The following is a 17415-nucleotide window of genomic DNA, read 5'->3' as shown; positions in this document are numbered from 1 at the left end:
ATTTAGTTCAGTGCATCAGATGGTGTCGTCCTCAGTGCGGCTGTGATGCACAAACAAGCCATCCTTTGGATCCGGTTAAGTATTGAGCTGCAGGTGGACTTTTGAAACGCCGTCCACCAGACCACAACACCATATAGCATTATAGTTCTGACAACTGCAGTATATACCCAATGCATGACACTCGGTCTAAACCCCCCACTTTTGCCAATGGCTCTCTTGCAGGTGTATAGGGCAAGAGCGGCCTTTCTAGCCCTTTCCAAAATGTTGGATTTGAAGATCAATTTCCTCTCGAGCAAAACACCCATGTATTTTGCACCTTCTGTAAATGGAACATTCTCCCCACCCAAGGAGGCAGGTTCTATTGAAGGCAACATGTATCTACTACTACTACTACTACTACTACTTTTCCCAACTAGCTTTGCCCAAAAAATAATTGCGGATTATATATCACATTTGCCACATTCTTAGTGCTTAAGTGCAATTGGTACTCAAACATGTCATATCTTCCAGAAAGCAGTTTAAAACATATTTTGTCCAAAAGCTGTATTTTGTTAAACTAAAAATGGAATCTTAAACTAAATTAGCAAAGTAACTTATATGGTGTCAATTGGGTATGACACATGGAAAAAATTTATGTGCTGTTTAGCGATGAAAAGCACCAAACAACATGTTGTTATATGCAGCCAAAAGACAGCTTTATTCGATGCCTTAGTCTAGTATGTACCGTAAGGTGTTTTTTAGACTTCAAAGTGGTAAAGATTCAACGTATACCGTGTTATAATAGATATGCTTGAAATTAACCCATTGGGGACCAAAGGTTGGAAGTCTATATCATCTTAATACCTACCATCATAGCTGTGTACTAACTTTTTCAATCCGTTTGCAACACCTCGAAATATTGATCTGCGTTGCCAGAAGGTATTCTTGATCGTCTTCACATTCAAAGGTCTGGCCATGTCCGTCCGATCTGGCCATGTCCGTCCGTCCGTCTGTCGTAATCACGAATGAATAAAGATATCCGCTTGAAATTTTGCACAGATACTTCTTTTCGATGTAGGTCGTTGGGGATTGCAAATGGTCCATATCCGTTCAGATTTGGATATAGACCCCCCCCCCCCCCCCCCCATCAGGGACGTAGCCATGGGGGCCCATTGCACAGCCCAAACGGCTAAAGCTAGAGTCATTAAATTTGGCACGAATGCGGGTCTTGGGTATATTATAGATATAGCCCCCCCCCCCCCATCAGGGACGTAGCCATGGGGGCCTCGTGCCCATCCCAAACGGCTAAAGCTAGAGTCTTAAATTTGGCACAAATGCGGATCTTGGGTCGTAGGCGCGCGATGAGACGGGGTTTTGTGATATTCGTACCTTAAGATATTAAACACTAGGAAATGGTGACTTTTTACCCAGCGCGAACGGATTCGGCTAGAATTTAGATTTTGGGCTCAAATTAAAGAGCGTCTCACAAAAATGAAGATTTGGTGTCATAAATTTCTCAAAATAGTACCGGAAGTGGGGAAAATGGTACGTTTAGTACCATCATTGGTTCTTTTTGGTACCTTGCTTGTTAACTGAGCTAGAGCTTTGAATTTAGGTACACTATGGCAACTCTAAATTGGGATGACAAAAGAGTTTTTGGACATTTAGAAACAAAAAAAAGTACCAAAAAGGGTACGATATAGGTAAAATTGTATAGGGCGAACGGGTAGAAGTTCTAGAACTTTGAAATTTGGCTTCAATCATTGTTGTTGCAAAGTAAAGGGGGTCGATAGAAAAAATAGTAATGGAAAAGGAAGAAACGTACCTTAAGTACCTTATTTGGTACCATTCTGTACTTTCTTTACGGCTTGAATTAGAGCTCTGAAATTAAACTTGTAGATTCTACTAAGAAATATATGTTGGCTGACTTAGTAATTTTCAACAAATCATACATCGTTTTGGTACCAAAAAGTACGATGTAGCTTTTTCACTTTTACAGTGAACGGAGAAGGGTAAAATTTAAAAATCGCTAGAAATGATCAAAAATATGATAAGCATGAAATGTTGAAATCGTACCAGTAGTGAATAAAACTTACATATGTGCTGTAATTCGTACCATTTAGTACTTTCATTATACATAGATTGAACTGCAGATCTGGGATACAGGTACATCTTGGCAGTATGTACCGAACGACCAGAAGATTTTGTTGATATTTGCACATTTTGATACTAAAACGTACCAAATGGCACCTTCTTTACGGATTGAGCTACAGCTCTGAAAATTGCAATAAAGTTACATCTAGGCACTATATACCGTTCATTTTGGTACTAAAACGTACAAATTGGTACTTTACTTACAGACTGAGCGACATCGGTGAAATAAGTGATACAGGTACATCATGGCAGTAGGCAACGAATGACTAGAAGATTGTTTTGAAATTTGTACATTTAGGTACAAAAACCTGCAAAATGGTACTTTATTTACGGACAGAGCTAAAGATCTCAAAATTGCGATATTTTTATACCTTGCCAGTATTTTTCGGCCGACTAGAGAGTTTTTATACCCTCCACCATAGGATGGGGGTATACTAATTTCGTCATTCTGTTTGTAACTACTCGAAATATTCGTCTGAGACCCCATAAAGTGTATATATTCTTGATCGTCGCGACATTTTATGTCGATCTAGCCATGTCCGTCCGTCTGTCCGTCTGTACGTCCGTCTGTCCGTCCGTCTGTCTGTCTGTCGAAAGCACGCTAACTTCCGAAGGAGTAAAGCTAGCCGCTTGAAATTTTGCACAAATACTTCTTATTAGTGTAGGTCAGTTGGTATTGTAAATGGGCCATATCGGTCCATGTTTTGGTATAGCTGTCATATAAACCGATCTTGGGTCTTGAATTCTTGAGCCTCTAGAGTGTGCAATTCTTATCCGATTGGAATGAAATTTGGCACGACGTATTTTGTTATGATATCCAACAATTGTGCCAAGTATGGTTCAAATCGGTCTATAACCTGATATAGCTGCCATATAAACCGATCTTGGGTCTTGACTACTTAAGCCTCTAAAGGGCGCAATTCTTATCCGATTTGAATGAATTTTGGCACGACGTGTTTTGTTATGATATCCAACATCTGTGCCAAGTATGGTTCAAATCGGTCTATAACCTGATATAGCTGCCATATAAACCGATCTTGGGTCTTCACTTCTTGAGCCTCTAAAGGGCTCTAGAGTCGCAATTATTATCCGATCTGCCTGAAATTCTGTACGACGGATCCTCTCATGACCATCAACATACGTTTTATTACGGTCTGAATCGGTCTATAGCCCGATACAGCTCCCATATAAATCGATCTCTCTAGCTTGAGCCCCCAAAGGGCGCAATTCTTATTCGAATTGGCTGACATTTTACACAGGTCTCCAACATATAGTTTAATTGTGGTCCGAACCGGACCATATCTTGATATCACTCTAATAGCAGAGCAAATCTTTTCTTATATCCTGTTTTGCCTAAGAAGAGATGCCGGGAAAAGAACTCGACAAATGCGATCCATGGTGAAGGGTATATAAGATTCGGCCCGACCGAACTTAGCACGCTTTTATTTGTTCACATATATATCTCCTTAGTCCTTTAAAGGGTTAAATGGATGCTGCCAAAATGTAATTTTAAGTGGTAAATTTATTTCATAATAAAAAGAAAATAATCATAAATAATATGAGTGCGACTGTTATGTTTGTTTGAGCTTCAAATACTCTAAATGAAGTCAATATTTTCATAGTCTTCGACTTGTGATGTTTTCAAGCACGATTCGCTCTGGCTAAAGTTGAAACCACCATTTTCCAAATGTGTTTCCCCCCACCCCTAAAAAAAAAAGAAATTGCATGTTCGAATATCTGCTGAGTGTAGACCTGATAGACTTAGGAGGAGATTTTTGTTACCAACCAAACGCTTTAGGCATTGTGTCACTGGGAAATGTCAAATCGGGTAATAATAACGCAATACTAACAACAACCACTATGGGACTGGCTAAGTCCCATAGTCTAGCAAGCAAGCACACCATACAAACAGCCCGACTCAGACTTAGATTTGGAAAACTCCTTTGGTTTGCAGCATTGAAAACTCTTACAAAAGTGGACTTTTTTTTTGGTGACAACCAGCTTGCCTTTCCATAGTGCCTTGTCAGACACTATCGGCAGGAATTGCAGGTAAAAGCTATTACCTGCTGCCGCTGGTGGTAATATTTTCGCCTTTGCCAAACATTACTAATAACAATAACAGCAACAGCAACAACAACATAAACCACACCAACAATGGCAAACTCATAGAGTCCAAATCAAAACCATCAACCAGCTAAATTTTGTAGTCCAAAGAAAATTAACCGAAATATTTTTGTTGATTTTTTTATTTCATCCCAAACAGACACCTAACTTGGTCGCCAATGCTAACATTGTTGCTGGAGACGACAACTATGGACCACTACAATGGTTGCCAAGAAAATAAAAGTCAAACAATGACTATACCGCCATTCGCTCACTCACTCACTCACTAACTAAAGGTGGGGAGTCTATTATTAGTCTGGGTTTTTTCTCTAGCATTGATGGTTGAGTGTTATTTTCTTAGTCAATGCGGATGAAGCCCTCATGCATCCCAACTCTTGGGGATTTTTCCATCTTGCAATATGGAGAAAAATCGTACGATGGCAATTGTGGCGCTTGCAGATGATGTCGTTGCTCATTAATTAGTACATCATAATGTCCATTGGCATTTACACATAATCCACTATCTTCGATTACTCATGTAATGGACAAATGATTCAACTAAAGTTAAAGGTTATAATTAATACAATCGCCAGCATCGTATTAGGAAACACAAACCTCGTCATTAATGCTGAAATGCCTTGTTCTATGTCCTAATACAGAATATCTAAAGTCTTGGCCATCTGGACAAGCCAAGACAATTCATCAGCGCGTTTGTTTATCGCCTAATCACCTAAGCTTATTTTCTGGAAATATTCTAATATTGTTCGAAAATGCCATGTGACGATCTAGGTTCGTCCATCCGTCTACGCGTCCGTCCGTCTGCCTGTTGAAAGCACACTACAGGCTGTAAAAATGAAGATAATTAGCAGAGATTCTTTTTTTGTCCATAGCCGGGCTAAGTTCGAAAATGGGGGTTATATCAGACTATATCTTGATATAACCTCCATATAGACCGTTATTTTTCGGTAGCTGAAGGGGGAAGGACCCTCCCCCTTTTCCAAAAATACAAACCAAAATCAAAAGTGGACCGACCGGCACAATATAGGTATCAAATGAAAGTTATTGGAGAGTAGAATACGAATATGGTATTAAAATTTGAGTCTAAGAACCCATCGTACAGCCCCAACCCCAATACTCCCTCAAACAGACATATTGGACGTTCATTTTAATATGGGGCTCAACTGATAGGTATTCGGGAGTAGATTTCGAAGCTGGCATACAAAATCAAATCTAAGTATAAGGGACCACGCCACTCCTCAAAAACGCCCTTAGACCCGTTATGACTATATGATACTTAGCTGAACTGATTTTTTTAAAATTTTCATAGATTGTGTGTGTTTGTCTGGAAGAAAACAAAGGCTATATATTTTTATATATCAAGTGGAGGCGGACCCTCCCCCTAACCTCAAAAACGCCACCCATATCCGAAAGTGGCCCAATGGTCACAATAAGGGTATCAATTGAAAGGTATGGGAGATTAGAAAACGAATATGATAATAAAATTTGGATCCAAGTACCCAGCGGGTTCTTATCATTGAGTTGAAACTTGAATCGGAAAGCACTCATTGATGTGTGAGAAGTATGCCCCTGCTCTGTTCCTGGTGCTTTTAAAAATTAGGATAATGAGAAGTGCTTTTAAGGGGAGGGATGGCACCTCATACATTTCGACTCAAATATGGATATCAAATTCGTGCTGCACTTCCAAATCCCTTTAATTTGAGCCCCCTCCACCCGATATCTAAAAATTATATAGCCTATGTTTCCTTCCAGACAAACGTACACAATCTATGAACATTTTAAGAAAATTGGTTCAGCCAAGTATCATATATTCATAATGGGTCTAAGGGCGTTTTTGAGGGGTGGCGTGACCCCCTATACTTCCATCTGATTTTGTATGCCAGATTCGAAATCTACTCCCGAATACATTTCATTTGAGCCCCATATTAAAATGAACGTCCGATGAGTCTGTTTGGGGGAGTTTTGGGGTTGAGACGGCCCGCTGGGTACTTTAACTCAAATTTTAATACCCTATTCGTATTCTACTCTCCAATACCATTCATTTGATACCTATATTGTCTCAATCGGTTCACTTTTGATTTTGGGTTTTGTTTTTGGCATAAGGAGGAGGGTCCGTCCCCCAACCGATATCGAAAACTTATATAGCCTATGTTTCCTTTCAGACCAACTTACACAATATGCGAAAATTTCGAGGAAATCGGTTCTGCCGTTTTTCAGTCTATACGGAACAAACAAAACCGAGTCTCATTTATCCGTGATTGGGTAATGTGCCCATTTTGGCCGTTTTTGTGGGGGGGTGAGGTGATCCCTATTCTTCGACATGAATTTGTATGCCAGATTCGTTATCCACTCCCGCATACTTTTCATTTGATCCCCATATTGTCCTTATCGGTCCACTTTTGATTTTGAGTGGCGTTTTTGGGGTAACGGGGAAGGGGCCGCCCCCTTCCGTTATCCATAACTATAACGCCTATTCCTACTTCATAATCATATTCGTAATCTACTCCCGAATACCGTTTATTTGAGTCCCATATTGTCATGCTCATCAAATAAACCTATTTTAAGGGGCTTTGGGGAAGGGGCGGTCCCCCAGGTACATGGAGCCAACTTTTATAATGAAATTCGAACTCTACTTTGGAGTTCCTTTCATTTGAATCCCATATTGCCCAGATCGGTTCAATTTTATTTTTGGGTAGTAAAAAATATGCCATCTGAGAACAGATAGAGATAACTCTTTAAAATTTGATATTTTTAGAGACCAGATGTTATCGAGATCGTGTGCAAAATCAAGGCCCTAGGTGGTCGAGACGCTTCTTGGCAGGGATTTAAATTAGATCATCTCGGAATTTTGAAAAATTGTTCAGGCTGCCAAATCTTCATTTGGGGTTCGATTTAGCGAACTCTTTCTGTGCTGGATAGTGCACAAAAATCCCCACAAAAAAAGTCTGCTTGAGATATTCAATATTTCCCCCTGTTTCGGGCATATTCGACTTTTAATTGGTATTTTTGAAATTTTGCCGCCAGACCCATTTTCAATGACTCTCTTTGGATTCTTTCAAAGGCTGCTGTTCCGTTGACCGACCTATGATATCTATGTCCTCGGCATAGGCGAGTAGCATGTGTTCTCTTGCGATTAGTGTGCCATATTTATTCACATCTGCATCTCGTATAATCTTCTCCAGCAGGATATTAAAGAGATCACACGATAGGCTTCTTCTCTTCTTCTTGTCTGAAACCTCGTTTGGTATTAAAATGGTTCGGAGAGATTCTTTCCTATTCTTACTGAGAAACGTGTATCAGCGTAAGTGTCATCCTGCAGAGTCTTATTAATTTCGCAGGGATACCAAACTCAGACATGGCTTGATATACCTTTGTATTCAACAAAGAGATGGTGGGTGCTGATTTGTCCTTCTCGGGTCATTTCCAGGATTTGGCGCAGTGTGAATATTTGGTCTAGGGTTGATTTACCTGGTCTTAAGCCGCATTGATAGGGCCCAATTATCTCATTGACTTTAGGTTTCAATCTTTCACACAGTACGCTCGAGAGTATCTTATATGCGATGGGGAGGAGACTTATTCCTCTTTAGTTGGCACATTCCGTCTTGTCTCCTTTCTTGTGTACGGGACATAGTATGCTGAGGTTCCCATCATCGCGTATGCGTTCTTTTAGCCAGATTGCGCAGATAAGCTGATGCATACGTGTCGCCTCCGGTCTTAAATAGTTTAGCGGGTAACCCGTCGGCTCCTGTTGCCTTGTTGTTCTTTAGTCGGGTAACTGCTACTTGGACCTCATTCTGACTAGGAGGTAAACATTCGATACCATCATCAGGGATTGGTTCTGCGGTATCCTCTTCGCCGCCAACATCGGACACTAGCAGTTGGGTAAAATGTTCTTTCCATATCCTTAAGCATGTTATCTGTGTCTGTTACCAGATTTCCTTCTTTGCCTCTGCAGGAGGATGTGCCTGCACTAAAGCCATCGGTTTGGTGTTTAATTCTTTGGTAGAATTTCCGGACTTCATTCTGACTCCTGTAAACACACAAATGAAGATTTCAGACCTTGGAGTGAGACAGAGCTATATCTAAGTATTACACCTCCAAATCTGTATGGTTTGCTTAAGAATGCCTAAATGACGAAAAAAACGACTCTCCTGCTAATTAAATTATCTAAAAACAAAAATTCCCATAAAAATTTTATCGTTTTTTTTTTCAGAAGATCATTCAATTATATCGTTCAAATAATGCTCATTGTTGTTATTATTATTTGGACTCTTAAATTTGCAACTTTAAGGAAACACTTTAAGTTGCATGAGTGGGGGAAAAAAGCACACAATTGGCAAATTGCGATCATTTACACGAATCCAACACGGCACCCCATCAAAATAGGGTCAATCACAGTTGAACCACAAATCACTGAGAAAAGGCCAACATTTCATAGATGTTCGCAAGATTATCGCATTGGCCAAAGTGAGAGTAGGAGCCTAGTGCGGCATAACGAGAGCGAGTAAGCCAGAAGCGGCAACAGCTGCAGTAGCTTACAGCAGCTCCTTCGATGCAACCAGCCAATGCAATGGTCGGTCACCAGCAAATTGATAAAATCCATAACAAAAAACGCCTCAAACTTAAGACGGCTCACTGACTATGTACTTTGAGTAGTTAGTCATATCGATGGCTTTTTTTTTCTGAGAGGCACCAAGTGTGAAAAATTTTAATAATTTGCAAAACGTTTTATGGCAAAAACGCTTTGACGTGACTAAGGCAAAAAAGTTTAAAGGCAACGAAACTCCAAATGACTGAAGATTGTTGGGAGAGTTTCAAGAGCTGCTATTACACAACTCATTGGCCATTGGTTCCAAAGGGACTTTAATGTTTTTTTTTTCCTTTTTGGTTAAAAAATCATGATTTTGTTATAAAAGTCTTTTTATTTTTAATTCCATTTCTTTTCAGAGACATCACATCGAGGAAAGTAACAATGAAATTATTGATAAGCATATTTCTCGTGCTGATCATGGCAAGGAGTGGCCTTTGTTTGGCGCCCTATTACATGGAATATTATGCAAATTATCATGACTTCCATAACGACGATAAGGTAAGTTAGTCTTTGCAAATTGAGTAATTTTGAAAAATAAAGGAAGCGATTGAATAATTAGTGAAATTTCAACATATGACTGGTTCCTTAAACAAAAACCATTTAAGTGACTAATCAAGTTTTAAGTAATTTTATGTAAGTAGTGTTTCCTTAGGCATGTCGCAGGATTTACTTGACTTTGCTTGAAAGCAAAAACCCATGGGTGGTGGCATCGGTCTGACCGAAAAATCCGCAATTACTTTTTGGGCAACCCAATATATTTTCAAGGCCAACTCACTGAGTGGCCGCCCATTCCTAAAAACACTTTTCAAGCCGGTCATGGGGTGAGAGTGGAACTTAATATTCATAGTTTTTAGGGCCAATACCCCAAACCGGACATACTTGCTGACTTTTACAATAAGGAGTTAAAAAGGCGTTAAGTTCGGCCGGGCCGAACTTTGGATACCCACCACCTCGGCTATATATGTAAACCACCTTTCGTCAAAATCCGGTGCAAAACTCATAACTTATGTCCCATAGCAGAAGTATGTGGAGGGGCTTAACTTATCTCTTTATCCCAAATTTCGTCAACATCGGACAATAAATGCGCTTTTTATGGCCCCAAAACCTAAAACCGAGAGATCGGTCTATATGGCAGCTATATCCAAATCTGGACCGATCAGTGCGATAATGCAGAAGTATATCAAGGGGCTTAACCTAACTCACTGTCCCAAATTTCGGCGACATCGGACAATAAATGCGTGTTTTATGGGCCTAAGACCCCAAATCGGAGGATCGGTCTATATGGCAGCTATATCTAAATCTGAACCGATCTGAACCAAATTCACAGAGGACGTCAGAGGGCCTAAGACAACGCACTGTTCCAAATTTCAGCAAAATCGGATAATAAATGTAGCTTTTATGGGCATATAACGCTAAATCGGAGGATCGGTCTATATGGCAGCTATATCCAAATGTGAACCGATCTGAGCCAAATTGACGAAGGACGTTGTAGGGCCTAACACAACTCACTGTATCAAATCGTAGCAAAATCGGCCAATAAATGTGGCTTTTATGGGCCTAAGACCCTAAATTTGAGGATCGGTCTATATGGCAGCTATATCCAAATCTAGACCGATCTGAGCCAAATTTACGGAGGATATCGAAGGGTCTAACACAACTCACTGTCCCAAATTTCAGCAAAATCGAATAATAAATGTGGCTTTTATGGGCCTAAGACCCTAAATCGGCCGATCGGTCTATATGGGGGCTATATCAAGATATAGTCCGATATAGCCCATTTTTGAACTTAACCTGCTTATGGACAAAAAAAGAATCTGTGCAAAGTTTCAGCTCAATATCTCAATTTAAAGGCTGTAGCGTGATTTCAACAGACAGACGGACAGACGGACGGACATGTCTTGATCGTCTTAGATTTTTACGCTGATCAAGAATATATATACTTTATAGGGTCGGAAATGGATATTTCGATGTGTTGCAAACGGAATGACAAAATGAATATACCCCCATCCTTCGGTGGTGGGTATAAAAACGAATTTGATATCCAATTTTGAGGCCAATGGCAATATGGGGTTCAAATAAATGATATATAGATATATGAGAAGAGAGTACGTTGCTGACATATTTTCCGGGCTTAGTGTTTGGGGGACTACTCCAATCCCCAAAATCCCCTAAATCGGGCATATTTACCGAACATGTCAATGTGGAACTTAAATGAAAGGTATTGGGGATAGAGCTAGAATTGATACCCATTTTCGGGACCAATTTTCTGGGGGTCTACTCCTTTTCCAAAATACTCCACAAACAGCAATTTTTTAGTGACCATCGCAATATGGGGCTCAAATAATGGTGTTTGGGAGTAGAATACGAATTTCATTTCCAAATGTAGGACCATGCATGTAGGGCATGACCCCTTTGCCAAAACACCCCCAAAGGTGTTACAAACAGAATGACGAAATTAGTATACCCCCCATCGTATGGTGGAGGGTATAAAAAGAAACCAACTCCTCTATCTCTCAATCAAAAACCCAGTCTACTAAACCAAAATTCAATTGGAAAAGGAAAGAAAAAATTTCCCTTATTATAAATTGATTAGAACATTTGGGCCGAAATCCTGGCGGTACTGCAATACCAGGCCAACCCGCGACAGAAGTGGAGCAAGCTCCTAAACATTCCGACTATTTCCAAAAATCAGTTTAACATTTGTTGTCCTCCGATGGAGGATCTATCAGATGTTAAGCTGATAAGAACAGATACTACACTTTGATCTTAGCCATAAGGCCGAGAAGCGATAACTGTGATGCCATAACGCCAAGAACTTATATTCGAACACAACTAAACCAAATGAGATGTAGAAAGTAATAAAATGCGAAAATATGTACACTGAAGCACTTAATAGTGTGCAGAACATTGCAAATGACTTAAAACGACCCTTTTACTAAGAAGTAAATTTGAGGGATGGAAGCATTTTTACCTGTAGAAGTTGTGGAATATGCACAATTGGTAGGGATGTATGTGCGCAGCCACGAAGACAGAGATATACTTTTTTTATACCCACCACCGAAGAATGGGGCATATTCATTTTGTCTTTTCGTTTGCCGCACATCGAAATATCCATTTCCGACCCTATAACGTATATTCTTGATCAGCGTAAAAATCTAAGACCATCTGGACATGTCCGTCCCTCTGTCCGTCTGTCTGTTGAAATCACGCTACAGCCTTTAAAAAAAGAGCTATTGAGCTGAAACTTTGCACAGATTCTTTTTTTGTTCATAAGCAGGTTAAGTTTGAGGATGGGCTATATCGGACTATATCTTGATATAGCCCCCATATAGACCGATCCGCCGATTTGGGGTCCGTGGCCCATTAAAGCCACATTTTACTATCTGATTTTGATGACATTTTAGGCGGTGAGTTGAGTTAGGCCCTTCGACATCCTTGGTCAATTTGGCTCAGATCGGTCGAGATTTAAATATAGCTGACATATAAACCGACCCACCGATTTAGGGTCTTAGGCCCAGAAAGCCACATTTATTAACCGATTTAGCTGAAATTTGGGTCAGTGAGTTGTGTTGGGTCCTTCGACATCCTTCTTTAATTTGGTCCAGATCGGTCAAGATTTGGATATAGCTGTCATATAGACCGATCCTCCGATTTAGGGTCTTAGATCCATAAAAGCCACATTTATTATCCGATTTTGCTGAAATTTGGGACAGTTAGTTAAGTTAAGCCCCTTGACATACTTCTGCAATATGGTACAGATCGGTTCAAATTTCGATATAGATGCAATATAGACCGATCTCTTGGTCTATGGTTTTGGGGGCCATAAAAGGCGCATTTATTGTCCGATGTCGCTGAAATTTGAGACCGTGAATTGTGTTAGGCCCTTCGACATCCTTCTTCAATTTGGACCAGATCGGTCCAGATTTGAATGTAGCTGCCATATAGACCGAGTTAAGGGTTTAGGCCCATAGAAGGCGCATTTATTATCCGATTTCACTGAAATTTGACACAGTGACTTATGTTAGGCTTTTCGGCATCCGTGTCGTATATGGTTAAGATCGGTTTATTTTTAGATATAGCTAACGGTCCAGTAGCTCCAGGGATGCTTTTGAAGCTCCAGCCCATACATGTGAGTTGTACTCCATTTTCGGCCTTATGAAAGCAGTGTAAATGTTAAGAAAATCAGACGGAGTGAAGTAATTCTTACATGGTTTAAGGAAGCCTTAACACTTGAATGCTTCTTTCGACACTTCGAATACATGTTTAGCCCAACGGACATAACTTTGTATTTTCATGCCCAGAACATGAAGAGCTTCTAATTGCTCAACATCTACACCGTTGATAGACAAAGATGATCGTAATGGGTCAGCGAGTCGTTTGTGTGACGATTCATTCGACCCCACTCAGAAATGGCCAGCAAATCCTGGCAGAGTGTATCACCCATAACCCGTCTCTTGTCCTCAATCTCTCGAAGACTCGGGCTATGGTCGAATGAGTACGAATGACAGAGATTACTGTCATCCGCAAATGAGTAGATCGAATTCGATGTCTGACCCAACAGATCGTTGATGAAAACTAGAAAAAGAGAAGGCCACAGAGCAGAGCCCTGTGGTACACCTGCGGTCAATTTGTGCTCATTGGATGATCTCTGGTGCGATCTCTGAGAAAGCTCGAAATAAATCAACCGACACAAAATGCGTTTATAATTTGACAGTTAATTTTAACAAAATTACATTTTAAACTAAAATTCTTTAAAAATTCACTATGATTTTTTAAAATTATACATTTTTTGATAATAATTGCCAAACGTTCTTCTATGATTTCAGTTAAACTACAAATATCACTATTACATCGATCATGCTCCCTCCAAAGTTCACATGATGCACACCGAAGAACGCCATGGCGATAAAGTTGTGGGTCAATATGGTCTACTGGAACCCAATGGCATGGTACGCAGTGTCCACTATCAAGTGGTGGGCGATAATGGTTTCGAAAGTGTTGTGCAGACCCGAACTCCCCACAGTTCATCCCATATACGACTGATGAGTCAGAAACAACCATTGCGACCGATTGTCCAAAATGAACCGGTAGCTTCCATCATATGATTCGTTTGTTTATTAGTTGATTAAGGTGTGTTATTTAAATTTTTTTTGATTTTCATCAGATTTTCTCGTTGTTTTGATTGGAATTCACATTAAAGGGTAATAAAATTACATGTCACTTCAGCCTGTTTTTGTGGTCATTTTTATTGTGAAAATACAAAGGTGATATTAAAGTGACACTGTTATCGTTCACTAACTTCCCACGGTCTGAATTTAATGAGAACAATAATAAACATAAATTTATTATAAACAGAATTATACTTCCAGTTTGTTAAGAGCAGCCGAAAAGTAGCAAAACATGAAAATATTGTGAAGTATTGTGAAATATTGTCTCTCATTAGGGGTTCTTAAAAAAAAAAAAAACAAGTAAAAAGGCGTTAAGTTCGGCCGGGCCGAACTTTGGATACCCACCACCTAGGGCATATATATAAAGCACCTTTCGCCAAAATCCTCTGAAAAATGCATACCTTATGCCCCATAGCAGCTATATCGAAATATGTTCCAATTGTATATAACAAAATATTGGTATATATAACAGCTATTTTCAAATCTGGACTAATGTGGGCCAAATTGAAGAAGGATGTCGAAGTGTCTAACACAACCCACTGTCCAAAATTTCAGCGAAATCGGATAATAAATGTGGCTTTTATGGGCCTAAGACCTTAAATTGGAGGATTGGTCTATATAGCAGCTATATCCAAATCAAGACCGATCTGGGCCAAATTGGCGAAGAATGTTGAAGGGCCTCACTGTCCCAAATTTCAGCAAAATCGGATAATAAATGAGGCTTTTATGGTCTTAGACCCTAAATTGGAGGAACGGTCTATATGGCAGCTTTAACCAAATCTGAACCGAACTGTGCCATATTGCAGAAGTATGTCGGAGGTTCTAACACAACTTACTGTCGCAAATTTCAGCAAAATCGGACAATAAATGAGCCTTTTATGGGCCCAAAACCTCAAATCGGAGGATCGGTCTATATGGCAGCAATATCTAAATCTGGGCCGATCTGGGTCATATTGCAGAAGTATGTCGAAGGGCCTAACACAACTCACTGTAAAAAATTTCAGCAAAATCGGTTAATATATGTGGCTCTTATGGGCCTAAGACCCTAAATCGGAGGATCGGTCTGCATGGCAGCTATATCCAAATTTGGACCGATATGTGCCATATTGCAAGAGTACGTCGAGGGACCTAACTTAACTCACTGTCCCAAATTTCGGCGACATCATAGAATAAATGCGCCTTTTATGGGACCAAGACCTTAAATCGAGAGATCGGTATATATGGCAGCTATATCCAAATCTGGACTGATCTAGGCATAATTGAAGAAAGGTGTTGAAGGGCCCAACACAACTCACTGTCCAAAATTTCAGCAAAATCGGTTAATAAATGTGGCTTTTATGGGCCTAAGACCCTAAATCGGAGGATCGGTCTATATGGCAGCTATATCCAAATTTGGACCGATATGTGCCATATTGCAGAAATATGTTGAGGTGCCTAACCTAAATCACTGTCCCAAATTTCGGCGACATCAGACGTTAAATGCGCCTTTTATGGGTCCAAAGCCTTAAAACGGGGGATCGGTCTATATGGCAGCTATATCCAAATCTTGACCGATTTGGGCCTTATTGACGAAGGATGTCGAAGGGCATAACACAACTCATTGTCCCAAATTTTGGCACAATCGGATAATAAATGTGGCTTTTATGGGCCTAAGACCCTAAATCGGAGGATCGGTCTATATAGCAGCTATATCCAAATCAAGGCCGATCTGGGCCAAATCGACGAAGAATGTTAAAAGGCCAAACACAACTCGCTGTCCCAAATTTTTGCAAAATCGGATAATAAATGTGGCTTTTATGGGCCAAAGACCCTAAATCGGAGGATCGGTAATTGCATTCTTTCTTCTGTCAGTTATCAGCTGTTACTTTTAGCCTGCTTTAGAAAAAAAGTGTAAAAAAGTATATTTGAATCAAGTTCATTCTAAGTTTTATTAAAAATGCATTTACTTTCTTTTAAAAAATCCGCAATTACTTTTTGGGCAACCAATACATAGGGTCGGAAATGGATATTTCGATGTATTGCAAACAGATTGGCAAAATTATTACACCCCCATCCTTCGGTGGTGGGTGTAAATATTGAGATTTTTTAATCTCTTTGATTTTGTCCTTACTTGTTGTCCTTACTTTACTTCTTCAAATGAACTCATTTTTCTCAAAAGTTACTCAGCTTGATTAAGGCATAATTAATGATTGAGTTATATTCAAGGTGTCAAATTTTTATCTGTCTACTTACATGCTTCCAGATTATTTGTTGAGGTGTTCAGTGCTCCCCTTTCGTTGTTTTATTGTGTTTTGCTAATTAATTATTGACACGTTTTGAAAATAACCAGAGGAATTGAACAAAATACAAAGTTCGTTACCCTCAAAATCACAAATAAATTATAATTGTTAATAAAAAAAAAAAGAGTTTTTGCTTTTTTACTAATATCAATATTTATTTTAATAAAATAGTACTGCCTTCTCATTTGACTTATGATTCCATTTTTCCCATAGATTTATAGTATGACATGCCTTCAAATTGAGTTTGACTGTTTTCATGGTCTGCTACACAAGTGAGAGACAAGTTCGTGTCTTAAGTCTTTTGTTTTGGTAGTGTTGACAAGTATTTGTAGTGAGTTTTGAATTCATATTTCATATAACACGATGGAGTCCATAGGAATTATAGGCGATTACTTTCGTAGGATCGTAGTTGAACCATAAAGACTCAAGTTTGTCATAGGAAGTTTACTTCTTAAGATGGTCTCCAAGACTATGCAGAAGGGCCGAAAGGGGCTTGCATAGACATATGACCGGGATAGACCCAGAGGTCTCAATGTTAACCCAGAGAAGATTGAACTATGCCTGTTCACGAGGAAGACGAAGGTGGGCCAATTTAACGCACCATGTTTTCTCAATAAAACGATTTCGATATCTGACAAGGTCAAATACTTAGGTGTGATCTTGGACAGGAAACTGAATGGGAAGTGACATTTAGGCGCGTACTGAGAAGGCTCACAGATGTTGGGCACTATGTAGACGGGTAGGCTCGAAATGGGGCCTGAATCCGAGGATAGTCCACTGGCTTTACAGGAGCGTGATTAGACCAATACTTACTTATACCTCAGTAGTTTGGTGGACTGCTATGGAGAAAAGTGCAACATAAGGACCATACAACAGGTTCAGAGAACTTGATGTCTTGGCACAGGCGGAGCGATGAGGACCATGCCCACTAGGGCACTGAAAACTATTCTAGATATCTGACGAATTGACATACAGACTAATTGTGAGGCAGCCACTGCGGCTATGAGACTTAAGGCGATGAGAGAATGGATTGAGGATGGGAGCGGCTCATACCATCGCGGTATAATCGAGAAGACGATAGGAAACCTAGAAGGAAAGGAAGAGGTTTCCGATCGTCTTCTCT

The 17415-nt window shown here is 39.8% G+C and overlaps 2 protein-coding genes and 1 non-coding gene across 5 annotated transcripts in view; 2 read left to right on the top strand and 1 right to left on the bottom strand.

The window, feature by feature from the left end:
- The window catches only part of LOC106089433 (cuticle protein 7), a 64078-nt gene extending 50091 nt beyond the window's left edge, over window positions 1–13987 (top strand). For all 3 annotated transcript variants that reach the window (XM_013255277.2, XM_013255275.2, XM_013255274.2), the window contains exons 2-3: window positions 9202–9343; window positions 13672–13987. In XM_013255277.2, coding sequence (XP_013110731.2) covers window positions 9227–9343; window positions 13672–13950 — 396 coding nt within the window. In that variant the 5' untranslated portion in view covers window positions 9202–9226 and the 3' untranslated portion in view covers window positions 13951–13987. The remainder of the gene's footprint in view (window positions 1–9201; window positions 9344–13671) is intronic.
- LOC131994513 (U2 spliceosomal RNA) lies at window positions 11439–11635 on the bottom strand. The gene has a single exon (XR_009396803.1). It is a non-coding gene; the product is annotated as a U2 spliceosomal RNA (small nuclear RNA).
- A 2668-nt stretch (window positions 13988–16655) lies between the features above and the next one.
- LOC131997774 (cuticle protein 8-like) overlaps window positions 16656–17415 on the top strand; it is a 2980-nt gene continuing 2220 nt past the window's right edge. The window contains exon 1 of the mRNA XM_059369354.1: window positions 16656–16697. Coding sequence (XP_059225337.1) covers window positions 16656–16697 — 42 coding nt within the window. The remainder of the gene's footprint in view (window positions 16698–17415) is intronic.

This window comes from Stomoxys calcitrans, chromosome 1, assembly GCF_963082655.1.
Source record: "Stomoxys calcitrans chromosome 1, idStoCalc2.1, whole genome shotgun sequence".
Classification (NCBI taxonomy): Eukaryota; Metazoa; Arthropoda; class Insecta; order Diptera; family Muscidae; genus Stomoxys; species Stomoxys calcitrans.
The sequence above is the reverse complement of the archived record's forward strand: the minus strand, read 5'-3'. Positions and strand labels throughout refer to the sequence as shown.